This window comes from Ahaetulla prasina, chromosome 7, assembly GCF_028640845.1.
Source record: "Ahaetulla prasina isolate Xishuangbanna chromosome 7, ASM2864084v1, whole genome shotgun sequence".
NCBI lineage: Eukaryota > Metazoa > Chordata > Lepidosauria > Squamata > Colubridae > Ahaetulla > Ahaetulla prasina.
In genome coordinates, this window is record NC_080545.1 from 99,718,053 (window position 1) to 99,744,587 (window position 26,535).

Genomic DNA, 26,535 nt, shown 5'->3' on the forward strand with positions numbered 1-26,535 from the left:
TGGAGTTACTCCTCAGCTTATGACCAATTGCTTAGTGACCAAAGGTTTCAACAGACCCCTACCCAAAAAAAGATATTTATGCCTCAGATTTGAAGTTCTGACAGCCAAGACAGACTTTGGCAGCATATAACAGATCATAGCTAATAAAAAAAAGTCTAACTAAGTAGGAAAAAACATAAGTATGGATGGGAGACCACTTAAAAAATCCCAGGATTCTAAAGGGGGCTGCAAATATACACAGGTAGTCCTTGATTTACAAGGTTTTGTTTAATGACCATTCCAATTTACATCTGAAAAAAAGTGACTTATGATCGTTTTTCACATTTAGGACTGTTGTACCTAAGGTGAGCCAACTTTTTTACAATGAGAAGGAGGACACACATAAATTGAAGAAAAAAAATATCGTAAATGAAAGAAACATTTTATTCATTGCAACAATGATACAGAACACACTATAATATGATAAATGCATAATAAAAAACATTTGTAACAACATTTTATATTGTAATTATGCTTGCATGCCTGTTATTATTTAAATGAGTGCTTTTCCACTGAATAAATAAACTTGTAAATAAAATTATACATATCTGGAAATTATTAAATAGGTAATGAATTAATAAAATGTGAATTATTGTGCTCCCCTGTGCATGACTGAATATTCACTGAGAAAGAAGTGAGTCTTGTTGGAAGAAATATCCATCTGGGTTCAGTTCCAAGTGGGGACAAAGACACTGGAAACATGGAGGCTGCTTGGAAAGATGGTTTAATGGTGGTCAGGATCACATGGCTTGAGTTCCTGAGCAGAAAAGGGCTGAGATCCTGTGTGCTCCCTGGTTTTATGATTTTTCTGAGCTTTGACCTTTCTGGGGCACAGGAAGAGTATCCTGATTGGTTGTCAGACTCCCAGGGGGTGGGGGTCTTAGCTAGCCTTGCTGGCTGTCTCTCAAGCTTGCTTGAGCCTTGCCATGTGGTGAGTTTCAGTTGTATTGTGTTGCAAATCATGGGGGGATTGAGTGAGCTTGGTTGAAGCCTTAATTGCCCATTGACAAAGGTGGGAGAATGAGTGAGCTTAGCTGAGGCTTTTAATGGCCCATTGACAAAGGTGGGGGAGTCAGGAAGTTGCAGGAGCTCCTTTGTCTTTAAAATATGTTTCTCCATTTCTCATCCAGGAAGGTATAATATTCTGCTTTTAAAATATTTCCTAGAATATTTCATTCTTCTAGGAGGGGGGTGGGTGCTAAATTCCTACAATCCCTACTTTTTTTTTTTTTCAAAACGTGAGTTTTGAAACATGCTCTTGGCAAAAATTAAAATTGATCAAATCAGTGGGTGCTTTTAATTTTCCTGATGCAAAGGAAGCCATTGATAGAGACAACAGAAAAAAAGATTCCTTCAGTGGCTCCCAAAAGCTTTCAACCATGAAGGTCTAGCAGCCAGGGGAAAAGTTCTGGTAAGAATTTTACAGTATCCAATTTTCTATGCCAATTAATTTCAGCTGTTAGATATCACTTTCTGAGAGCTTCCAGTCAGGTCAAGCAAGCACACATCCCAAAATTTTCACAGCCATGGTTTTCCTTTAAATTACAGGCTGCCCATTTCCAAGGGTTGGTTACTGAACCTGCCCTAGCTCTTACTTTAGTCTATCCAAGATTTTTTTTTCCAGTCCAAATTGAGGTTAATCAGTGTGCAATCCAGGCTTTTTCCTTTCTTAACAAAATAAATTACACAATGAGCCCTGGGACTTCTACTCATGAGACCACCAGTGCAACATATCTTGCTTTACTGGGCAACTGGGCAGCATCATTTGTGAGTCATAGTCAGGGCTTGGGTTTTGGATATCACTTTTTCTGCTATCTCTTCAAGAGAGGAATTGCCTGAGGGGATGCCTCCCCATGGAATTAGCAGGGAGATCTGACTCCTTGGGCTTTTAGTGCCACAGAGCAAAAATCAACCTAAAAGTCTTGTGTGGAGGTAAGTGAAGGGAATAGTTTCAGTCTAATTCTGAATGGTGTGTCTCTGTGTGTGCCTGTGTATGCAGCTACTTTTACAATACAGGCAATACAAACATTTTGGACAAATTTCCTACCATTAGACAGAAATCTAGGTGTTCAGAACTTGCTGTGGTAGCCACTCAAATACAATCCTTACATGAGTACTTTAGACTGATTACAATGTAAATGAGACAAGAAAGAAAACCTTACAATGAATTTCCACCTCCCCATAGTCTTTCCAGTTGTCTTCTGGGAATTGAAAAGAGTCTTTAGTCTTTACTTGTACATCTCAGGGTCCTTTCTTTCATATCTTTTGGGTGGCATGCTTGTTGGTCAGTCAGGTTTGGAAAGGTCTGCTCCAATCTGGTTGCTGTGATGACTTTCAGTGGGGCCTGGATTCAAACTCAATTCCTGACTCCAACAAATGGAAGGTCTCCTCTGGGGCAGCATCTGAACCATGTGCTCTGCTTCCACAGTTGCAGAGTCATCTTTTCAGGGCTGAAAGACATTAGAACAGGATCTCCTCCCACTTTTGTGGGTAATCTTCTCAGGAAAGGCATTGTAACAGGATTAAAGGGGGGTAGATATCTTGCAGGCAGAGTTTGAAAAGAAACAACACATCAATATTGCAGTTACTAAAAGATAATGCAGTTTCAACAAAATGCAGTTTCAACAACTGATGAGAAAGAAAAACTGGATTCACATGCTTCAGGAACAGGTAAAATCATTTAAACACACAGTAAATGCAAGACTGAATTTTTTTCTCTTGTAAGTGAACTTAAAACGTTTCCTCATAAACTTATCTTGTAAGTGAACTTAAAATGTTTCCTTATAAACTTGAGTTGTTACTTTAAGATAAAGAGGAGGAGAAAAAGCAGAAATGAAAAGTTCTGTACCCTATTCGGTGGCCACACGAAAATAGGGCAAAGGCTTTCTTTCTTTTCTCTCTCTCTCTTCCTATTTTATTGCTTCAACCTTTTGTTTTTGTTTTTCCCTAACAATTTAAAATTCTTGTCTCTAGAGATCAGATACATTTTACAGTTACAATTACTTCAAGGGCCCACAAAGACAGACATACACACATAAAAACAAGGAGGACAGAGAGAGGAAAACAAAACTCTGAGATTTACACACACACTGATCATTCCCGCCATAAATCTCAGTTAAATTAGGGAAGGCACAAATCTTAACAGACAGACCACGTGGTTCAATAGAAGACAGAGAAAGAGACAGACAAACAAACAAAACAAAACAAAACAAAAACCCAAACATTCCTATTTATATATTTCCCTTTTCTTTTAAGTACCTTTATTTAGCCAAATTTGTTTCCTATTCTCATCTTTATTACACAATTTCCTCAATTTCTTTTTCCGCATACCAGGTAAAACTGGCAGCCTCCGGGCACCCAGGCCCCAGCAGGTTTTCCAGGGATTTCCTCCACCTCGAGCTACTGCTTCCCATGTTTCCTCTCCGATGTGAGGTTTTATTTTCACTTTGGCCTAGCCGGGTGGATCCTCCTACAATTTTCAGAAAAAGTTCTGGGAAGGACTTGACTCCTTCTGTCAAGTATGGGCACCTTCCTGTTAAGGGAGCTTCCAGTTTGGATCAAAAGGTGATCCCAGAGGACCTACTGCCCTGCCAGTAGGTACGAGCACCTCTTCAACACTGCTTCCTGCTTCCTTTTAGCATACCAGGCAGTACTGGCAGCCTCCGGGCACCCAGGCCCCAGCAGGTTTTCCAGGGATTTCCTCCACCTCGAGCTACTGCTTCCCATGTTTCCTCTCCGATGTGAGGTTTTATTTTCACTTTGGCTTAGCCGGTGGATCCTCCTACAATTTTCAGAAAAAGTTCTGGGAAGGACTTGACTCCTTCTGTCAAGTATGGGCACCTTCCTGTTAAGGGAGCTTCCAGTTTGGATCAAAAGGTGATCCCAGAGGACCTACTGCCCTGCCAGTAGGTACGAGCACCTCTTCAACACTGCTTCCTGCTTCCTTTTAGCATACCAGGCAGTACTGGCAGCCTCCGGGCATCCAGGGCCCCAAGCAGATCTCCTGCTTCCTTTTTTCTCCTTTTTACTCTCTTAATTGCTTCATTCACACTTACTTTCCTCTCGCCGGCTTCCGCTCCCAATAAACACAAAGTTCCACGCTTGGCTTCCCCTTGCTTTCTCTATCCTACCGGTCACGGCTCGGTGGAGCTAGCAGTAGGCAGAGGTGCTAGAGGTTGCTCAAAGAGGTGGAATCAGACTGTTTCAGGTGGAATCCCACACACACACTTCTTCCTTCCCTAACAGAAGGTCCTGTGCTCTGGCAAACCCCATGCTCTCCAGACTTTTGGTCTTTCATGTTAGGAAATGCACAGAGGATGCAAGATCCAGCTGTGATTGGGAGAAGGGCTCTCATTCACACACATGCAGGCATACACATATTTCCCATACTTTTCCATGCTTAAAATTAAAATTTAGAGGTACTCACCTTCTTTCCAAGCAGTCTTTGAGCTCAACACTCAAAACCCCTTTAAAACCTAGTTCCAAATGGCCAAGGTCCAGGAAAACTTACCCACAGACTCAATGGGTCTGTTGCTAGCAAGGGAGGCTTACCTGGGCCAGGTCCATTGGTTAGGTTAGCTTGGAGTCCCATCTGGGTCGCCAATTGTTGGAAGAAATATCCATCTGGGTTCAGTTCCAAGTGGGGACAAAGACACTGGAAACATGGAGGCTGCTTGGAAAGATGGTTTAATGGTGGTCAGGATCACATGGCTTGAGTTCCTGAGCAGAAAAGGGCTGAGATCCTGTGTGCTCCCTGGTTTTATGATTTTTCTGAGCTTTGACCTTTCTGGGGCACAGGAAGAGTATCCTGATTGGTTGTCAGACTCCCAGGGGGTGGGGGTCTTAGCTAGCCTTGCTGGCTGTCTCTCAAGCTTGCTTGAGCCTTGCCATGTGGTGAGTTTCAGTTGTATTGTGTTGCAAATCATGGGGGGATTGAGTGAGCTTGGTTGAAGCCTTAATTGCCCATTGACAAAGGTGGGGAGGAGTCAGGAAGTTGCAGGGAGCTCCTTTGTCTTTAAAATATGTTTCTCCATTTCTCATCCAGGAAGGTATAATATTCTGCTTTTTAAAATATTTCCTAGAATATTTCATTCTTCTAGGAGGGGGGTGGGTGCTAAATTCCTACAGTCTAATGTGCCGTGCCGTGTTTTGGTAAGAAGTAAACAAAGTCACTTGTGCGTGGCGCACTCTCTCAAAACAATTCTGTGCGGAGCACATGTGTCTCATCATGTCAAATACAAATACGTCATATCACATGCAACAGATTGGATTGGTATCGATCAAATGCAGACATTTACAGATTAGTCTTCAAATATTGAAAAGGAGGACATGTAGGAGGATACTTTTCAAGACAGGACTGTTGTAGTTCCAGCCTCCGAACCTGGCCCCGTGCCCGAAAGTAACTCTGAGAGTGAGGGGGAAGGGCCGGTAAGGCTTACCTCGGGAGCACCGATTCCTTTGGCCCAGCTCCAGGAGCCAGAACCAGGCCAGTCGGAGGACGTAATGAGGCCGACATCCCCTGATTCCTCCCTTCCTCAGGCTACGCCTACAGACGCAGCTGATAATCATACTAATCAAGCCTGGATCGACCCGCGCTTCAGAAGATTAGAGAGGCGGCGTCATCAAAGGGAAGGGTGGGGCAGGAGCCCCACCCCATAGGATATATAAAGAGTTTTGGGACTGCTCTCAGTTCCACGAGAAGCAAATTAGCTGAACCGTGTCGAAGTGAGCTGAAGTCTTAATCTGTTTGAACGTTTTGGCAGGCAGCTGAGTTTTCTCGGCCAGGACTGATAGGAGCCGTGTATCCACTGGCTGTAGGCCAGCTCATTACTCCAAAATGAGGACGGAGACAGAAAAGAGGACAGAACTTAGAAAAGAAGGACTGTCCTCCGTAAAGGAGGACGATGGGTGACCTTATTGTACCCCATGGTCACCTAACCAAAATTCAGGTGTTTGTCAACTGATTCATGACGCTTGTATGATCCTGGGGTCACGTGATCCCCTTTTGCGACCTTCTGACAACGGGGAAGTCAGATTCACTTAAAAACCGTCTCACTAAGTGAGGTGGTAATAATGGGTCAAAACTCCCTGAAATGTCTTGCTTAGCAACAGAAATTTGGGGCTCAATAATGGTCGTAAGTCGAGGACTACTTTTGCTAACTGACTATACTGATTCTCTTTTCCATCCTCTAAGTTAGCATTTTCGTCTCGTGTCGTTTTGACATTTGCTGGTGTGATGTTTCTCTTCTCTGAGGGAGAATGGGGCATCATTTTTTCAGTGTGAGGCACAGTTGTACCTCTTGCAGACTCTACAGCCATTTTGTAGGCCCAGGTTGGGGAATCTACGGCCCTTTCATGATCTGTGAACTTCAACTCCCAGAATTCCTGAGCCAGCCATGCTTGCCCAGGAATTCTGGGAGTTGAAGTTCACAGATGGTGGACTTTTACCGTCTACGCCTGCAGCCTTACCCATATTTTTTTTTCAACCTTCTCGCGCCATTTGTGACTTCTCTTGGCATATTTTAAATATTTAAATATTTTAAATATTCTATTTATAAATAGATAAATATTTATATTATTATAATATCAATATTATTAATTATTAATTATAATAATTATATAATAAATTATTATTATATTATTATAATATTAATGATTCTATAAATCATTAATATTATAATATTAATTGGAACTCCGTCGCCTTCGACAAGACCTAAGTTTAACTCATAGAATCATCTATTGTAATGTCCTTCCTGTCAAAGACTACTTCAGCTTCAATTGCAATAATACTAGAGCAACCAATAGATTTAAACTTAATGTTAACCGCTTTAATCTAGATTGCAGAAAATATGATTTCTGTAACAGAATCATCAGTGCTTGGAATACTTTACCTGACTCTGTGGTCTCTTCCCATAATCCTAAAAGCTTTAACCAAAAACTGTCCACTATTGACCTCACCCCATTCCTAAGAGGACCATAAGGGGCATGCATAAGAGCACAAACGTGCCTACCGTTCCTGTCCTATTGTTTTTCTTTTTTCTTCTTTATATATATATATATATATATATATATATATATATATATATATATATATATATATATATATATATATATATATATATATATATATATATATATATATATATATATATATATATATATATATGTTTATATACTATATAATCTTTTTGTATGATACTTACATATATTGTTGTGACAAAACAAATAAAATAAAAATAAAATAAATAAAAAGATGATTTATTTGCAAACTGTATTGAGAAATATACGTGTTTATTTATTTGTGAAATGTGTTTATTTGTTGATTGATTGATTGATTGATTGACCACCCTGCCGCCAATGGGTGATGCCATAAAGGCAAGCGGCCGATCTGCAAAACCCGGGGTGTCAAGAAAGGGAAGCGGGGTTGCAAAAGGACGGAAAAAAACATCTGCAGAAGCAGGAAGCGAGAGGCCGGAGAACTACAACTCCCAGCAACCCTCGCGAGCCGGCTCTTCCCCGCAGTGTCTGGCCTCTTGCCCGGCGAGGCTCGGAGACCGCTGGGACTTGTAGTCCCGCGTGACGGAGTCATGGAGCCGGTGACCGCCGGTGGCTCTTTCCTGGGCGAGATCGGTGAGTCCGGACGGAGTTACCTTTGCAAGCCGATATTTATGGGGAAAGGGGGCCCGGCAGGTTGGAGAAAAAAGGATGGAGGAGTCAAAACTCAGCCTTTTCATGCTGCTAGACCTCAGTGGGGCTTCTCGATCTTCGGAAACGCCCAGCGCAACGATGCAACTCGCTCTATTAACCTGCAATTTTTTTAAAAAAAAAGGGGGGGGGTAGAGAAAAACCTAGGAAACCCCCCATCTGCTCTTCGTTTCCACAACCTGGTTATTCACTAACCCCTTTTAGGGGTCGCAGGGGTGGGGGGGGGGTCGCCTTGCCTAGAGATCATCAGCTGGGCTTGAACTCCAAGCCCACCCACCCCCTCCAAACCCTAAAGCAGACACTCTCCCCCCCCCACCGCTCTCTCTCCGCACACGAGAGTTCACGCTGCCGGGTTGTAGGAATTTAGCACCCACCCCCCTCCTAGAAGAATGAAATATTCTAGGAAATATTTTAAAAAGCAGAATATTATACCTTCCTGGATGAGAAATGGAGAAACATATTTTAAAGACAAAGGAGCTCCCTGCAACTTCCTGACTCCCCCCCACCTTTGTCAATGGGCCATTAAAAGCCTCAGCTAAGCTCACTCATTCTCCCCACCTTTGTCAATGGGCAATTAAGGCTTCAACCAAGCTCACTCAATCCCCCCATGATTTGCAACACAATACAACTGAAACTCACCACATGGCAAGGCTCAAGCAAGCTTGAGAGACAGCCAGCAAGGCTAGCTAAGACCCCCACCCCCTGGGAGTCTGACAACCAATCAGGATACTCTTCCTGTGCCCCAGAAAGGTCAAAGCTCAGAAAAAGCATAAAGCCAGGGAGCACACAGGATCTCGGGCCCTTTTCTGTTCAGGAACTCTAGCCATGTGATCCTGACCACCATTAAACCATCTTTCCAAGCAGTCTCCATGTTTCCAGTGTCTTTGTCCCCACTTGGAACTGAACCCAGATGGATATTTCTTCCAACAGGGTTTAGCGTGTCGTGTGAATGCTTGGGGTGACGCGTGTCGCGGGGAGCCCTTGGGTCGTTGTTGATCCCGCTCCTGCCTTGGGAAAGGGGTCTCGGGTTGCGGTTCTTGGAAAGCAAAAAGCCCGGTCAGCTGAGCCAGAAATGCTGCACCCAACTCCGGCTGGCTTGGCACGGGACCCTCCGGGCTCCAGTTGCAAAACTTGGGTTTGCCGCAGCGGGTAAACCAGGTCGATCCGGGGTGCCCAAATATATAAATATATATATATATCGACCTGGTTTACCCGCGGCAAACCCAAGTTTTGCATATATATATATATATATATATATATATATATATATATATATATATATATATATATATGTATATGTATATGTATATGTATATGTATATGTATATATATATATGTTCTCTGAGGTTCCCACCCAATCAGTTCAAACCCCCACTAGCAGTTAAAAAGGAAGAAACAGCTGCGATCACACATTGCTCCCAGAAGCACGAAGCTGAAGCCTGAAGATGACGAATGAGACTTCGTCGAAACGTCGCCAAGACACTTCCAATTTTACGTGGGAGAAAACCCGAATAACCAAAGATCTACATAGTTGTTCTTCTCCTCCTCCTCCTCCTCCTCTCCAGAAACCCCACTCCGTTCTAGCACTGATGATGTTCCTTAGTTGGGTCATGGAACGTCTGCAAGAAAACCACCCAGCCCAGAGAGCACCAAGGAGCCCTCATTTCAACCCTGAGCTACAAATCTTCACCTTTATTGGTAATGACAGTTTTAAACACGCATTTCTCCCCCCCTCCCTCTTCCTGTAGCGTTTTGGGCGGAGAGGACCCCGGTTCACGAAGCTGCCCGAGGCGGGGAAGTCTGCCAGCTCCAAGAACTGATCAAGAACGGCGCCTGCGTCAACCTGGTCACCTACGACTCCATCACTCCCCTACATGAAGCCAGCTTGCGTGGGCAGACGCGGTGTGTGGAGATCCTGCTGGCCGCAGGAGCCCAGGTGTGTGGGGGGGGGAGGGGTGCCAGGTTGGGGAACCAAAACAGCTGGAGAAAGAATGACCGCAAGCGTTTATTTCACACCAAGTTTCCTGGGGTTTCGGATGCAGATTTCAGATTAGTCCCTGACAGCCAGCTGGCCTCTGTAGATGGACTCCAAGATCCCTTCCTACTCTAGGCCTCTAGGAGTCTGTGAGATAGATAAGGTACATAGAGAGAAAGGGAGGGAGGAAAGAAGGTAGGAAGGAGGCTGAGGGAGGGAGGAGGGGAGGGATGAAGGAAAGAAAGAAAGAAGGAAGGAAGGAAGGAAGGAAGGAAGGAAGGAAGGAGTTAGGGAGGGAAGGATAGATGGATGGAAGGAGGGAGGGAGGGAGGAAAGAAACAAGGAATGAAGGAGAAAGAGGAAGGAAGGAAGGAAGGAGGCTGAGGGAGGAAGGAGGGGAGGGAGGGAGGAAGGAAGGAAAGAAGGAAGGAGAAGGAAAGAGAAAGAGGAAGGAAGCTGAAGGAGGAAAGAGGGAGGAAGGAAGGAAGGAAGGCGGAAGGAAGGAAGGAAGGAGAAAAGGAAGGAAGGAGGCTGAGGGAGGAAGGAGGGGAGGGAGGGAGGGAGGGAGGAAGGAAGGAGAAAGGAAGGAAGGAAGGAGGCTGAGGGAGGAAGGAGGGGAGGGAGGGAGGAAGGAAGGAAGGAAGGGAGGACGGAGAAAGGAAGGAAGGAAGGAGAAAGAGGAAGGAGGCTGAAGGAGGAAAGAGGGAGGAAGAAAGGAAGGAAAGAAGGAAGGAGGCTGAGGGAGGGAGGGAGGGAGGGAGGGAGGGAGGGAGGGAAGAAAGGAAGGAAGGAAGGAAGGAAGGAAGGAAGGAAGGAAGGAAGGAAGGAAGGAAGGAAGGAAGGAAGATGAGACTACATGAGAATTGTCTATGGAGATTCTCAGTCATCCAAATCATGGTTGTTCTTTTTCAAGAGGCAACTGGACTATCTTGTTTTTTTCTTTTGAAGATGTTTCACTTCTGATCCAAGGAGCTTCTTCAGCTCTGACTGGATGGTGGAGGATGGAAGGATTGATCCTCCTTGCAGGCGGCTGGTCATTTGCATCCGTTTAGAGAGTCCTTGAGGCCACTTGGAGGTTTCTCTGTGTCCTCAGAGGTTTGTCCAACCCGTGGATAAAACACAAACTGAACAACGTGGCCTCTATGCAGTACCATGCAGTGAGACATGGGCAGATCTGAACATCGGGGAAACAAAACAACCACTTTACAAAGGCATGGCGCAACATAGGAGATCAAATTCATCAAGACTAGATTCAGCAGCCCATCTGAATTTAAAAGACAAAGGCTGCTCTTTGGTAGACAGCAAAGTCCACATTCCGGACAGGGAGAGCCGCCGGTTTGAAAGAGAGGTCCAACGGGGCCATCTAGGTCAAAATTGAACATCCCTCCCTCAACAGAGGGGGAGGGATAAGCCATCGTCTACCTCCAGTCTACAACAAAGTCCTTTCAGCAGTTTGAAGAAAGCTCCACACTTAGATAGAATAGAATAGAATTTTTTTATTGGCCAAGTGTGATTGGACACACAAGGAATTTGTCTTGGTGCATATGCTCTCAGTGTACATAAAAGAAAAGATACGTTCATCAAGGTACAACATTTACAACACAATTGATGGTCAATATATCAATATAAATCATAAGGATTGCCAGCAACAAGTTATAGTCATACAGTCATAAGTGGAAAGAGATTGGTGATGGGAACTATGAGAAGATTAATAGTAGTGCAGATTCAGTAAATAGTCTGACAGTGTTGAGGGAATTATTTGTTTAGCAGAGTGATGGCCTTCGGGAAAAAACTGTTCTTGTGTCTAGTTGTTCTGGTGTGCAGTGCTCTATAGCGTCGTTTTGAGGGTAGGAGTTGAAACAGTTTATGTCCAGGATGCGAGGGATCTGCAAATATTTTCACGGCCCTCTTCTTGATTCGTGCAGTATACAGGTCCTCAATGGAAGGCAGGTTGGTAGCAATTATTTTTTCTGCAGTTCTAATTATCCTCTGAAGTCTGTGTTTTTCTTGTTGGGTTGCAGAACCGAACCAGACAGTTATAGAGGTGCAAATGACAGACTCAATAATTCCTCTGTAGAATTGGATCAGCAGCTCCTTGGGCAGTTTGAGCTTCCTGAGTTGGCGCAGAAAGAACATTCTTTGCTGTCCTTTTTTAATGATGTTTTTGATGTTAGCTGTCCATTTTAGATCTTGCGATATGATAGAACCTAGAAATTTGAAATATATGAGCAGGGGGTTGGACTAGTCCAGGGGTCTCCAACCTTGGCAACTTTAAGCAAAGCTGGCTGAGGGACTCTGGGAGTTGAAGTCCACAAGCCTTAAAGTGGCCAAGGTTGGAGACCCCTGGACTAGATGACCTCCAAGGTCCCTTCCAACTCTGTTACTACCTGTACAAGGTGCAAATTTTTTTTTAAAAAAAAAAAGATGACTAAATCCTAGGGAAGTAAACCAACCAACACAGGCCCCTGGTTGAGGGTTCGGTCCCTTTCTGCCGCAGGTAGACGCCAGAAACATCGATGGGAGCACCCCGCTCTGTGACGCTTGTGCCTCGGGGAGCATCGAGTGCGTAAAGGTCCTCCTCTCGCACGGGGCCAAGGTCAACCCGCTGTTGTACATCGCGTCGCCCCTCCACGAAGCCTGCTTAAACGGTAAGGTGGCTTTTGCAGGGGTTAGCAGGGGTGGGGGTGGCGCCCAGGGTCACCCGTGGGATCCTGGAGGGTTTCTGCTCACCCCAAAATCCATAGAAAGGGCTGTCGAGGATTCTGGATTCGAATTCAGATCACGGTTCCCTGCCTGTATTCCGCGTTGTCTCCCTGCGCCTCCAAGCTTGTCCTAATAAAAAGCAGGAATTGCGAATTTCTGGACCGTTTATTTACGGTCAATAAAAGTTTGGATAGTCATTGGTTAAAAGTGGCATATGGTCTCAGCAGGTGGTTAGAGTAGAAGACCTCCAAGGTCCTTCTCAGCCCTTTGATTCTAGGAGTCTGAGATACCGGTAGATAAAATACATGACCAGGTGGCTCAATGGCTAAGACGCTGAGCTTGTCGATCAGGAAGGTGAGCAGTTCGTCAGTTCGAATCTCTAGGACAGGTCTCCTGCGTGAGAAGGGGTTGGACTAGATGACCTCCAAGGTCCCTTCCAACTCTGTTACTGTTACATGACAGAAAGAATACAGTAGGTAGGGTTTTTTTTAATTTGCATTTATATCCCGCCCTTCTCCGAAGACTCAGGGCGGCTTACACTATGTTAAGCAATAGTCTTCATCCATTTGTATATTATATACAAAGTCAACTTTTATTGCCCCCAACAATCTGGGTCTTCATTTTACCTACCTTATAAAGGATGGAAGGCTGAGTCAACCTTGGGCCTGGTGGGGCTTGAACCTGCAGTAATTGCAAGCAGCTGCTGTTAATAACAGACTGTCTTACCAGCCTGAGCCACCAGAGGGCCTGTTACTGTTACATGACAGAAAGAATACAGTAGGTAGGTTGGTTGGATGAAGGGATGGATGGGAGAGAGGGAGGGACGAAGTAAGGAAGGAAGGAAGGAAGGAAGGAAGGAAAGAAGGAAGGAAGGAGAGAGAAATAGACAAGGGGAAGGAAGGAAAAGTAAAGGACAAGCGGAAGAAATGAAGAGAAAGGAGAAGGTAGGAAGGAAGGAAGGAAGGAGAGTAAAATAGGCAAGAGGAAGGAAGGAAAAAGGAAGGACAAGAGGGAGGGTGGAAGAGAAAGGAGAAGGTAGGAAGGAAGGAGCAACTTGTCCCCAAAAGTTGTGAATGCTCCAACATGAGTAATTTTTGAGAAGAGGTTGGTCAACCAGTTGACTGGAATGTTATAGGGTCTCCTGCTTGAGCAGAGGGTTGGACTAGAAGACCTCCAAGGTCCCTTCCAGCTCTGTTATTCCATGACATTGTGTGTGGGCTCCATGCCTAACAAAGAGGAAGCTTAGGGGGGTGACATGACGGCAGTCTTCCAACATTTGAGGGGCTGCCACAGGGAAGAGGGGGTTCAACTTATTCTCCAAAGCACCCGAAGGCAGGAGAAGAAGCAACGGATGGAAACTCATCAAGGAGGGAAGCAACCCGGAATTGAGGAGAAACTTCCTCACAGTGAGGACAATTAACCAGTGGAACAGCTTGCCACCAGAAGTTGTGGGTGCTCCATCATTGGAGGTGTTTAAGAAGAGAGAGGATCGTCGCTTGTCTAAAATGGCATTAGGGTCTCCTGCTTGAGCAGGGGGTTGGACTAGAAGACCTCCAAGGTCCCTTCCAGCTCTGTTCTGATTGAGCCGAATTGGACGTTGGCTGGAAAACAGCTTTGGCCGTTGCTCTTTGGGATCGACGGGTGATCGACGGGCGCAAGCCTTCCAGAATGACTCACTTGATCTGTCTCTGTTTCTAAGGCAGCATCGAGTGCGTCCGTCTCCTGATCGAGGTCGGCGCGAACCTAGAAGCCCACGACTGCCATTTTGGAACGCCGTTGCATGTGGCGTGTGCGCGAGAACACCTGGATTGCGCGAAGCTATTGCTCAACGCAGGTGAGCAGCTGCGGGGACACGGTGGGTGGGAAACGCTGGGTCGAAACCAGGCGACCCCACCTGGTTCAGGTACCAGCAAGCCTTGCCTTAAATTCAAGCAGTCCTCGACTTAACAACCGCGACGCGGACGGTAAAATTTGTCCTTAAACGCTGCGGTTGTTAAGTGAGGCCTCGGGTGATTGTACCCGATTTTACAGCCTATTTTAGCCAAGGTCGTTAAGTGAGGCATTACATGGCCATGACTTGGGTCTTCATTGCTGGTTTCCACGTAGAGTCTGCTTTTAATTTGTTAGTGCTTTTAATTAATTAATGCAGGGGTCTGCAAACATGGCTCCTTTAAGACTTGTGGACTTCAACTCCCAGAGTTCCTCAGCCAACAAAGCTGGCTGAGGAACTCTGGGAGTTGAAGTCCACCAGTCTTAAAAGAGCAAAGCTGGCTGAGGAACTCTGGGAGTTAAAGTCCACCAGTCTTAAAAGAGCAAAGCTGGCTGAGGAACTCTGGGAGTTGAAGTCCACAAGTCTTCAAAGAGCAAAGCTGGCTGAGGAACTCTGGGAGTTGAAGTCCACAAGTCTTAAAAGAGCAAAGCTGGCTGAGGAACTCTGGGAGCTGAAGTCCACCAGTCTTAAAAGAGCAAAGCTGGCTGAGGAACTCTGGGAGTTGAAGTCCACCAGTCTTAAAAGAGCAAAGCTGGCTGAGGAACTCTGGGAGTTGAAGTCCACCAGTCTTAAAAGAGCAAAGCTGGCTGAGGAACTCTGGGAGTTGAAGTCCACCAGTCTTAAAAGAGCAAAGCTGGCTGAGGAACTCTGGGAGTTGAAGTCCACAAGTCTTAAAAGAGCAAAGCTGGCTGAGGAACTCTGGGAGTTGAAGTCCACAAGTCTTAAAAGAGCAAAGCTGGCTGAGGAACTCTGGGAGTTGAAGTCCACAAGTCTTAAAAGAGCAAAGCTGGCTGAGGAACTCTGGGAGTTGAAGTCCACCAGTCTTAAAAGAGCAAAGCTGGCTGAGGAACTCTGGGAGCTGAAGTCCACCAGTCTTAAAAGAGCAAAGCTGGCTGAGGAACTCTGGGAGTTGAAGTCCACAAGTCTTAAAAGAGCAAAGCTGGCTGAGGAACTCTGGGAGTTGAAGTCCACCAGTCTTAAAAGAGCAAAGCTGGCTGAGGAACTCTGGGAGCTGAAGTCCACCAGTCTTAAAAGAGCAAAGCTGGCTGAGGAACTCTGGGAGCTGAAGTCCACCAGTCTTAAAAGAGCAAAGCTGGCTGAGGAACTCTGGGAGTTGAAGTCCACAAGTCTTCAAAGAGCAAAGCTGGCTGAGGAACTCTGGGAGTTGAAGTCCACAAGTCTTAAAAGAGCAAAGCTGGCTGAGGAACTCTGGGAGTTGAAGTCCACCAGTCTTAAAAGAGCAAAGCTGGCTGAGGAACTCTGGGAGTTGAAGTCCACCAGTCTTAAAAGAGCAAAGCTGGCTGAGGAACTCTGGGAGTTGAAGTCCACCAGTCTTAAAAGAGCAAAGCTGGCTGAGGAACTCTGGGAGTTGAAGTCCACAAGTCTTAAAAGAGCAAAGCTGGCTGAGGAACCCTGGGAGTTGAAGTCCACCAGTCTTAAAAGAGCAAAGCTGGCTGAGGAACTCTGGGAGTTGAAGTCCACAAGTCTTAAAGGAGCCACATTTGCAGACCCCTGAATTAGTGGATCAATCCATGGGACGGCATAATTGGGAACTGCGGAATTAATCGGTGGAACGGCTTCCCTCCAGATGTTGTGGGTGCTCCAACAATGGAGGTTTCTAAGAAGAGATTGGACAGCCGCTTACCTGAAATGGTACGGTGTTTCCTGCTTGAGCAGCGGGATTGGGCTAGATGACCTCCGAGGCGCCTTCCCATTGTGCGATTCTGCTTGTCCGAAGCTGCTTGGGATGGTCGTAAATGGGAGGTCACGTGACTGTTGGATGACGCGATCGTCATAAGTGCATGAGAGCTACCAAGCCTCTGAATCGCCATCATGGGACCGTTGCTACGATGGTCGTAAGTGCGAGGACCAGCCGTACCTCTTTTTTCAGGGCGTTTTACCGGTAACAATCCCTGAACGAATGGTTGTAAGATGAGGACGGCCCGTAAAGCTTCAAAACACAAGAAGCCCTCGACTTAATAAACACGGCCGACCCCAAAATTTCTGTTGTTAAGTGAGACATTTGCTAAGTGAGTTTTACCCCGTTTTACGACCTTCCTTGCCACCGTTGTTAAGTGAATCACCGCCGTTGATAAAGTTAGCAGCACAACGGTGGAGTGAATCTAGTTTCCCCGTTGACTAAGGTCGCAAAAGGGGAATCACGTGACCACAACCGTCGTAAGTAGGAGTCAGTTGTCAAGGATGCCGCAATGGTCGTAAGTATGAAAAACGGTCCTACGTCACTTTCTCCCCCCCCCCCCGTGCTGTTGCAACATCAAATGGTCACTAAGCTAGCCGTTGTAAGTCGAGGAGCGTCCGGAATGAATTTTTGGCCTTCTCTTCCCATCCCAACCTCTAGGAGCCAACGTGAACGCAGCCAAACTTCACGAGACGGCCCTCCATCACGCTGCCAAAGTGCGAAACGCCGACCTGGCGGAGATGTTGATCGAATTCGGAGGAAACGTTTACGCCCGGGACAACCGAGGCAAAAAACCCTCCGATTACAGCCAAAGGAACAGCTCAACGGCAAAATGCTTTGCCTATTATGAACGTGAGTAAAATTTCTGCCTTTCTTTCGTCTGTGTTGTGACCCAGGCCCAAGTAGGTAGTAGTAAACACAATCAGTTCGAAAACGAACAGACTTTATTAGAACAGCTGAGAATTAAACTCATTCTCAGCGTCGTCCAAACTAAATCAAAGCAAATTCTTCCTAACACAATTCTTCCGTCTTATCACCAACCTTGGTCTAATTAGGCAAACTGCCAAAGGATTTTCTTGGCAAAAGTTCAAAAGCAGAAGATGCTGACAAGAAATAAATGCAGCAAGACAAGGAGCAAGGCTATCAACGTTGTTTTCCAACAAAGAGCCCAAATGCCGTTGCTGCTCTTTTAAACCTTATGGGAGGGGCCAAACATCTCCAGGCCTTACTCCCGAGTCGTCCTTTTTGCTTCAGCTGCTCTTGCCTGCTGGCAGCTCTTCTCATGCTTGCACTAGGAACAGGCTCTTCCTGTTCCTTTGACTCACTACTGTCAGCCTCTGGAGGCTCCGGAGTCCACACATCACTCCCCGATGGCCCCGATCCCATCTCTGCCTCTGACGCAGAGCCCTCATCCGGGCCTTCCCCAGCCTCCAGGACTGGCCCACGCTCTTCCTCACTCTCATTGCTCTCCGCAGGCTGCTGGCGGACCACAACAGTCTGTCTCTTGATGGATGTGTTTTAGGTCAAGTCAGGAATCGGAATCATTGTTAAGCAAAATTAAACACCCAGACAACACGATTTTTATTAAGCACTAAGAAATGGAATTTTTTTTTTTTTTGCATTTATATCCCGCCCTTCTCCGAAGACTCAGGGCGGCTTGCAATAGTCAAGCAATAGTCTTCATTCATTTGTATATTATATACAAAGTCAACTTTTTATTGCCCCCAACAATCTGGGTCCTCATTTTACCTACCTTATAAAGGATGGAAGGCTGAGTCAACCTTGGGCCTGGTGGGATTTGAACCTGCAGTAATTGCAGGCAGCTGCTGTTAATAACAGACTGTCTTACCAGTCTGAGCCACAGAGGCCCTTCAAATTAATAGAAAATTGAATAAAATTAATAAAATTAATTTTAATTAATTTTAATAAAATTTAATAATAATAATTTTTTTAAAAAGGAATCAGAACAGAGCTAGAAGGGACCTTTTGAGGTCTTCTACTCCAGCCCCCTACTCAAGCAGGAGACCCTATACCACTGAGTGCCGAAACGGAAAGAGCAGAAGAGCAGGCGCACGGTGCACATACGTGCGCCGGGAAGATGATATTCCGGTTTCCGGCATGCTCATGCGCATCAGCCACCTGATCTTCCGGTTTCTGGTGTGCATGTGTACGCAAAGACCATGTCGTGTCCCACTCTTCCTCTGACGGCCGGGTCTGGGAAGTCTGTATCAAGCGTGGCCACGAAGCCTCTGCAGCTTTGCCAAATTCCTGTCAGATTTCTCAGGGCAGGCAGGAATCCAAGGTGTGACTTCAGCAATCCAGATGAGACTTTGCTTGACTCAAAGAATGCCAAAAAGCAGATCCTTTATATAGGCCATGGGGTGTGGCTCCATGACTCAGCACTTATCCAGGCCTGCCCCTCCCTTCCTTTTGCTGACGTCGCCTCTCCATTCTCCGGAAGCGGGGATCCGTCCACTGTGACTTTCCGTCCTCCTGCTCTGCTGCCGGCAATTCTAGCTCGTGGCTGGCTTCTTGCTCACACGCTGTAGGAGGGAGGTTTGTTTGCTCATTCTGTCCGGGCATGGTGCCAGGGCTGGGGGCTGGAGGCATGCCAGGCCATTCTTCTTCACTATCAGTCTCTGGCTCAGATAGCAGGAGATGGGAGGGGCCCGGCTGAGGAGAGGAGGGCCGGCGAGGCACAACAGACCAGCTGGCGCATGCACTCACCGGAAACCTGAAAATTTTCCTGGCTTGTGTATGCGCACAGGGTGGCTGCTGTTCTGGTTTTTGGTGCTCCCAAAAGAACAACGGGTGACAGCTCAAGTGCCCGGAGAGATAGCGCTGCGTGCCACTTCCGGCAAGCGTTGCCATAGGTTTGCCATCACGGCCCTGTACCATTTGAGTCATGTGACTGCCCTTTCGTAAAAAACCTCCAGTGATGAGGCACCCACAACTTCCAGTGGCAAGCTGTTCCACTGGTTAATTGTCCTCACTGTCAGGAAGTTTCTCCTCAATTCCAGGTTGCTTCTGTCCTTGATCCGTGTCCACCCGTTGCTTCTTGTCCTGCTTTCTGGTGCTTTGTAAAATAAGTCGACCCCTTCTTCTTTGGGGCAGCCCCTCAAATACTGGAATCCTGCTATCATGTCACTCCTAATTCTTCTTTTCTTTAGATTAGCCAAACCCAAATCCTGCAACCGTTCTGCAATCCTCCTCATTTTTTTTTTTATTGAAAAAGTTTTACAAAAAAATTTTTTTTTAACAATTATTCCCCCCACACCTCCTTCTGCCCTCTCCCCTCCCCCCTTCATTCGTATACTGCACGAATCAAGAAGAGGGCCTTGAAAATATTTGCAGATCCCTCACATCCTGGACATAAACTGTTTCAACTCCTACTCTCAAAACGACGCTATAGAGCCCTGCACACCAGAACAACTAGACACAAGAACAGTTTTTTCCCGAAGGCCATCACTCTGCTAAACAAATAATTCCCTCAACACTGTCAGACTATTTACTGAATCTGCACTACTATTAATCTTCTCATAGTTCCCATCACCAATCTCTTTCCACTTACGACTGTATGACTGTCACTTTGTTGCTGGCAATCCTTATGATTTATATTGCTATATTGACCATCAATTGTGTTGTAAATGTTGTACCTTGATGAAGGTATCTTTTCTTTTATGTACACTGAGAGCATCTGCACCAAGACAAATTCCTTGTGTGTCCAATCACACTTGGCCAATAAAAAATTCTATTCTATTCTATTCATAACATAACATAACATAATAACAGAGTTGGAAGGGACCTTGGAGGTCTTCTAGTCCAACCCCCTGCCCAGGCAGGAAACCCTAACCATTTCAGACAAATGGCTGTCCAACATTTTCTTAAAAATTTCCAATGTTGGAGCATTTACAACTTCTGCAGGCAAGTTGTTCCACTGATTGATTGTTTTAACTGTCAGGAAATTTCTTCTTAGTTCCAGGTTGCTTCTCTCCTTGATTAGTTTCCACCCATTGCTTCTTCTTCTATCCTCAGGTGCTTTGGAGAATAGCTTGACTCCCTCTTCTTTGTGGCAGCCCCTGAGATATTGGAACACTGCTATCATGTCTCCCCTAGTCCTTCTTTTTATTAACTAGACATAACCGAATTCCTGCAACCGTTCTTCATATGTTTTAGCCTCCAGTCCCCTAATCATCTTTGTTGCTCTTCTCTGCACTCTTTCTAGAGTCTCAACATCTTTTTTACATCGTGGCGACCAAAACTGGATGCAATATTCCAAGTGTGGCCTTACCAAGGCATTATAAAGTGGTACTAACACTTCACGTGATGTTGATTCTATCCCTCTGTTCATGCAGCCCAGAATCCTTCCCTCGACCCTTCCCCACACCCCCAATTCCCAGAGCAATATACAGGGTATTACATCTAACAATCATAAGCTAAAATACAACAATAAACCATCACCCATTACTTCTCCTTTTCCTTTTGCAACCTTAACTCCCCTTTCCCATTTAAACAAATACACTAATACAGTACAATTCCTACAATCACTCATAAGCTATTTGATACTTTTTAGTCTGATATTTGTTTTGAATATAATCAATCCAACTTCTCCATTCCAATATATATCTTTCTTGTGAATAGTCTTTCAAATATGCTGAAATTTTTGCCATTTCTGCTAAGTTCGATATTTTAAGTGTCCATTCTTCAATTGTAGGCAAGTCTTCTTTCTTCCAATATTGTGCAACCAATAATCTCGCTGCTGATATTAAATTTAAAATCAGTTTAGTCTCTATTACTGTACAGTCCGTAATTATACCCAATAAAAATAACTGTGGTGTAAACTTTATCTTCTTTTTCAAGATAGTCTGCATAATCCACCAAATTTTTATCCAAAATGCTTTGATTTTTTTACAAGTCCATGATCCTCCTCATTATTATGGGGTATTTTGGGAGTTGAAGTCCACATTTTCTAAATAAAGTTTTACGGACTTTTTATTAATTACATTTCTTAGTGCTTAATAAACATTGTGTTTTCTGGGTTTCATTTGCTTAACTAAAGAAATGTACATTCTTACTCTCTGCTCCTTTTTGCCAACCTCTGGTAAAACAGATTCCACGTTTGATTGTATTCTGGGTCTTCTTTCTGCTTAATTTTCAACGTCCGTTTATCCATTTCTGCACTAGTCTAGTATCTTCTTAATTATCTCTTTGTCTCGCAGTGTTTCTTCATTTTTCCAATGTTGTGCGAATATATAATCCTTGCTGCTGTTACAGCGTGTCCACAAGTCTTAAAGGGGCCAAGTTTGGACACCTGTGATTTAGCTAATATGTAATTCCAATTTAGTGTCATTTAATGTCATTTAACACAGGGGTTTCCAACCTTGGTCCCTTTATGACTTTTGGACTTCAACTCCCAGAGTCCCTCAGCCAGCAAAGCTGGCTGAGGAACACTGGGAGTTGAAGTCCACAAGTCTTAAAGGGATCAAGGTTGGAGACCCCTGATTTAACATATGAAGAACAGTTGCAGGAACTGGGCCTGACTAGTCTAGGGAAGAGAAGGACCAGGGGAGATAGGATAGCATTTTCCAATATTTGAGGGGCTGCCACAGAGAGGATGGGGGTCAAGCTATTTCCCAAAGCACCTGAAAGCCAGACAAGGAATAATGGATGGAAACTGACCAAGGAGAGATTCAACCTGAAAATAAGGAGAAATTTTCTGACAGTGAGAACAATCAACCGATGGAACAGATGTTGCCTTCAGAAGTTGTGGGAGCTTCATCATTGGAGGCTTTCAAGAAGAGACTGGACTGCCCTCTGTCAGAAATGGTGTAGGGTTTCCTGCTTGGGCGGCGGGGGGGTTAGACTAGATGACCTACAAGGTCCCTTCCAACTCTGTAAATCTGTAATGTCTTTTTTCGTTCTCCCAACCCACCAGGAAATCCACTGCGGCTATCTCAGCTTTGTCGTCTCAGCCTTCGTCATGCTCTCGGCCAAAAAGCTCTGGAGAAGATCCCCCATCTCCACATCCCGACGAAATTCGTCGAATTCCTCTCTTACCGTCAGTGAGCGGCCCGCGGCCCCAGTCCTAAGACTTTTCAGGTGTGTCCCCCCCCCCAAATCATCACTCTGCAATGTTCAGCTTTTCTCAAGCGACCCTCGTTCGAAATACGTGTGACTTCTCTCCTCGAAGGGATGTAAATAGAATTTTTAAGACTGCGGCTGGGAGAGAGTTACCTGGTGGTCTCCTTTCCGGCTTGGCTGCCGTTAAGAAAGCGTTGGCGAAATGCTTAAGTGTCGCCTGGTATTGGTGTGGTTGTTCCCCTCCCTGTTGGAGAAGTGGAACCACAGCTTGACACCAAACCCGATGGAACCTCGGTTAGTCCCGTTTCGTGGCTTGGTCTACAGGTAGTCCTCGACTTACGGCCAGAATGGAGCCCCAGATTTCTCTTGTTAAGTGAATTTTGTCCCATTTTACGATCTTTCTTCCCAGAGTTGTTACGTGAATCACTGCGGTTGTTATATGAGTAGCACCGTTGTTAAATGAATCTGGCTTTCCCCATTTGACTTTGCTTGTCAGAAGGTCACACAAGGGGATCACATGACCCCGGGACACTGCAACGGTCATAAAGACGAATCAGCGTCCAAATTTTGATCACACGACTGTGAAGAATGCTACAACGGTCGTAAGTGTGAAAAATGCACATAAGTCACTTTTTCAGTGCCATTGTAACTCAAAATGGGCACTAAACAAGTAACTGTAAGTCGCGGACTACCAGTTTTAACATCTGGAAATTGTAATTCACACATTTTAAAACCTGCTGGCTGAGGAATTCTGGGAGTTGAAATCCGTCCCATCTTAAAGCAGGCTGCCTATGGAATTCTGGGAATTGAAGTCCACCCATCTTAAAGCAGGCTGCCTATGGAATTCTGGGAATTGAAATCCACCCTTCTTAAAGCAGGCTGGCTGGGGAATTCTGAGATTTGAAGTCCACCCATCTTAAAGCATGCTGGCTGGGGAATTCTGGGATTTGAAGTCCACCCATCTTAAAGCAGGCTGCCTATGGAATTCTGGGAGTTGAAATCCGTCCATCTTAAAGCAGGCTGCCTATGGAATTCTGGGAATTGAAGTCCACCCATCTTAAAGCAGGCTGCCTATGGAATTCTGGGAGTTGAAATCCGTCCATCTTAAAGCAGGCTGCCTATGGAATTCTGGGAATTGAAATCCACCTATCTTAAAGCATGCTGGCTGGGGAATTCTGGGATTTGAAGTCCACCCATCTTAAAGCAGGCTGCCTATGGAATTCTGGGAGCTGAAGTCCGTCCATCTTAAAACAAGCTGCCTATGGAATTCTGGGAATTGAAGTCCACCCATCTTAAAGCATGCTGGCTGGGGAATTCTGGGAATTGAAATCCACCTATCTTAAAGCATGCTGGCTGGGGAATTCTGGGAATTGAAATCCACCTATCTTAAAGCCTGCTGGCTGGGGAATTCTGGGAATTGAAGTCCACCCATCTTAAAGCATGCTGGCTGGGGAATTCTGGGAATTGAAGTCCACCCATCTTAAAGCAGGCTGGCTGGGGAATTCTGGGAATTGAAATCCACCTATCTTAAAGCTTGCTGGCTGGGGAATTCTGGGAATTGAAATCCACCTATCTTAAAACAAGCTGCCTATGGAATTCTGGGAATTGAAATCCACCTATCTTAAAGCATGCTGGCTGGGGAATTCTGGGAATTGAAATCCACCTATCTTAAAGCATGCTGGCTGGGGAATTCTGGGAATTGAAGTCCACCCATCTTAAAGCATGCTGGCTGGGGAATTCTGGGAATTGAAGTCCACCCATCTTAAAGCAGGCTGGCTGGGGAATTCTGGGAATTGAAATCCACCTATCTTAAAGCTTGCTGGCTGGGGAATTCTGGGAATTGAAGTCCACCTATCTTAAAGCATGCTGGCTGGGGAATTCTGGGAATTGAAGTCCACCTATCTTAAAGCATGCTGGCTGGGGAATTCTGGGAATTGAAATCCACCTATCTTAAAGCTTGCTGGCTGGGGAATTCTGGGAATTGAAGTCCACCCATCTTAAAGCATGCTGGCTGGGGAATTCTGGGAATTGAAGTCCACCTATCTTAAAGCATGCTGGCTGGGGAATTCTGGGAATTGAAATCCACCTATCTTAAAGCATGCTGGCTGGGGAATTCTGGGAATTGAAGTCCACCCATCTTAAAGCATGCTGGCTGGGGAATTCTGGGATTTGAAGTCCACCCATCTTAAAGCAGGCTGCCTATGGAATTCTGGGAATTGAAGTCCACCCATCTTAAAGCAGGCTGCCTATGGAATTCTGAGAGTTGAAGTCCACATGCTTACAAGCTGCCAAGATTGAGAGTCATTGGTCCAGAGTCTTCTGGTGTGTATTTATGGGTGTTATGTGTATGAAGCCATAATAAACTTAATAAATATAGTTTTAGCTGTGAATGAGGCTGTTCTATTCCATGTGTTTCTTCTTAAATCTATATTTTACTTAAAACATGATGAATATTAGCATGGACAGATGGGGTAAACTATACAGGTAGTTCTCTCAACTTACGACCACAACGGAGCCCAAAATTTCTGCTGCTGAGTGATACGGTTGTTAACTGAGTTTTACGACCTTCCTTGCCGCAGTTATTAAGCAAATCCCTGCACTGGTTAAAGCCCAAACACGGTTGTAAAGCTCCATCTTGCTCTTTGACCTTGTTGGTCGCAAAAGAGGATCACACGACCGCCGGGACACGCCGCCACCATCGTAAATATGAGCCCGCTGCCAAGCAGCTGAATTCTGATTACCGCAGAGAGGTTGCGATGCTCATGTGAAAAATGGTCATTAAGTCACTTTTCCGTTGTAACGCCGTTAAGTAACTCGGCGTTTGTTCAGCGAACTCTGCAGTTTTACGGATTTGAGCTCAGATGCTTGCAGATAACATTCTGTGGCATGATACATGTTTACGCTAGGACTGCAGACTTTGTCCGCGCATAAAGAGTTTTCCTCGCCAACGTATTCGAAGTGTCCCTTCTCCTCCTCTAAGTTTTGAAAACCCAACCTTCTTTGCTGTTGTGACCCAGGCCCAAGTAGGTAGCAGGAGACTCGGTCCGTGAAAAAGCAAACAAACTTTATTCGAACAGCTGAGAATTACTTCATTCCCAGCGTCGTTCAACTCAAATTAAAGCAAATTCCTCCCAACACAAACCTATCGCAAACCTTGGTCCAATCAGGCAAACTGCCAAAGGCCTTTCTTGGCAAAAATTCAAAAGGCACTGATACGAAATAAATGCCACAAGACGAAGCTACCAATGTTGTTTTCCGGCAAAGCCCAAATGCCGTTGCTGGTCTTTTAAGCCTTATGGGAGGGGCCAATCATCTCCTGGCCTTACTCCCGAGTCGTCCTCTTTGCTTGAGCTGTTCTTGCCTTCTGGCAGCTCTTCTCATGCGTGCATTAGGAACAGGCTCCTCCTCTTCCTCTGCCTCACTACTATCAGGCTCTGGAGGCTCCGGAGTCCACACCTCACTTCCCGATGGCCCTGGTCCCACCTCTGCCTCCAACACAGAGCCCTCATCCGGGCCTTCCCCAGCCTCCAGGACCGGCTCTTCCTCAGCCTCATCGCTGTCCGATTCCGTTGCCCGCTCCGCAGGTTGCTGGCGGACCACAACAGTCTGTCTCATGATGGATGTGTTTTAGGTCAAGTCAGGAATCGGAATCATTGTTAAGCAAAATTAAACACCCAGAGAACACGATTTTTATTAAGCACTAAGAAATGGATTTATTTATTTTTTTGCATTTATATCCTGCCCTTCTCCGAAGACTCAGGGCGGCTTGCACTATGTCAAGCAATAGTCTTCATTCATTTGTATATTATATACAAAATCAACTTATTGCCCCCAACAATCTGGGTCCTCATTTTACCTACCTTATAAAGGATGGAAGGCTGAGTCAACCTTGGGCCTGGTGGGACTTGAACCTGCAGTAATTGCAAGCAGCTGCTGTTAATAACAGACTGTCTTACCGGTCTGAGCCACATTATTAGGGTGCAGCCAGATGTTCAGACCAGAGGTTGTGGTTGCTCCAGCACTGGAGGTTTTTAGGAAGAGACTGGACAATCACTTGTCAGGAATGGTATAAGGTCTCCTGCTCGAGTAAGGGGTTGGACTAGAAGACCTCCAAGGTCCCTTCCAAGCATTTGATTCTACGATTCTGAGATAGATAAAATACATGACAGACAGAAGGTAGGTACTGTAAGTAGGTAGGTTGGTAGGTTACTTGGAGGGAGGGAGGAAGTGGAGGAGGAAGGAAGGAGAGAGGAAGGAGGGATGGATGGATGATGAATGGAAGAAAGGAAGGAAGGAAGGAAGGAAAGGAGAAAGAGGGAGGGAGGGTGGGAGGGAGGAAGAAAG

The 26,535-nt window shown here is 45.5% G+C and overlaps 1 protein-coding gene across 2 annotated transcripts; it reads left to right on the top strand.

Annotated features, from left to right (window-relative positions):
* The first annotated feature begins 7,568 nt into the window (after positions 1-7,568).
* On the top strand, positions 7,569-24,801 carry ASB13 (ankyrin repeat and SOCS box containing 13). Of its 2 annotated transcripts, XM_058191924.1 has the most exons (6): positions 7,569-7,668; positions 9,492-9,679; positions 12,216-12,366; positions 14,121-14,255; positions 16,771-16,962; positions 22,046-24,797. In XM_058191924.1, the coding sequence occupies exons 1-6, from the start codon at positions 7,626-7,628 to the stop codon at positions 22,174-22,176; spliced, it is 840 nt and encodes a 279-aa protein (XP_058047907.1). In that variant the 5' UTR covers positions 7,569-7,625; the 3' UTR covers positions 22,177-24,797. The 2 variants fall into 2 exon arrangements, with proteins under 2 accessions (XP_058047907.1, XP_058047908.1); XM_058191925.1 differs by lacking the exon at positions 14,121-14,255 and having other exon boundaries at positions 22,046-24,801.
* The last annotated feature ends 1,734 nt before the right edge of the window (positions 24,802-26,535 follow it).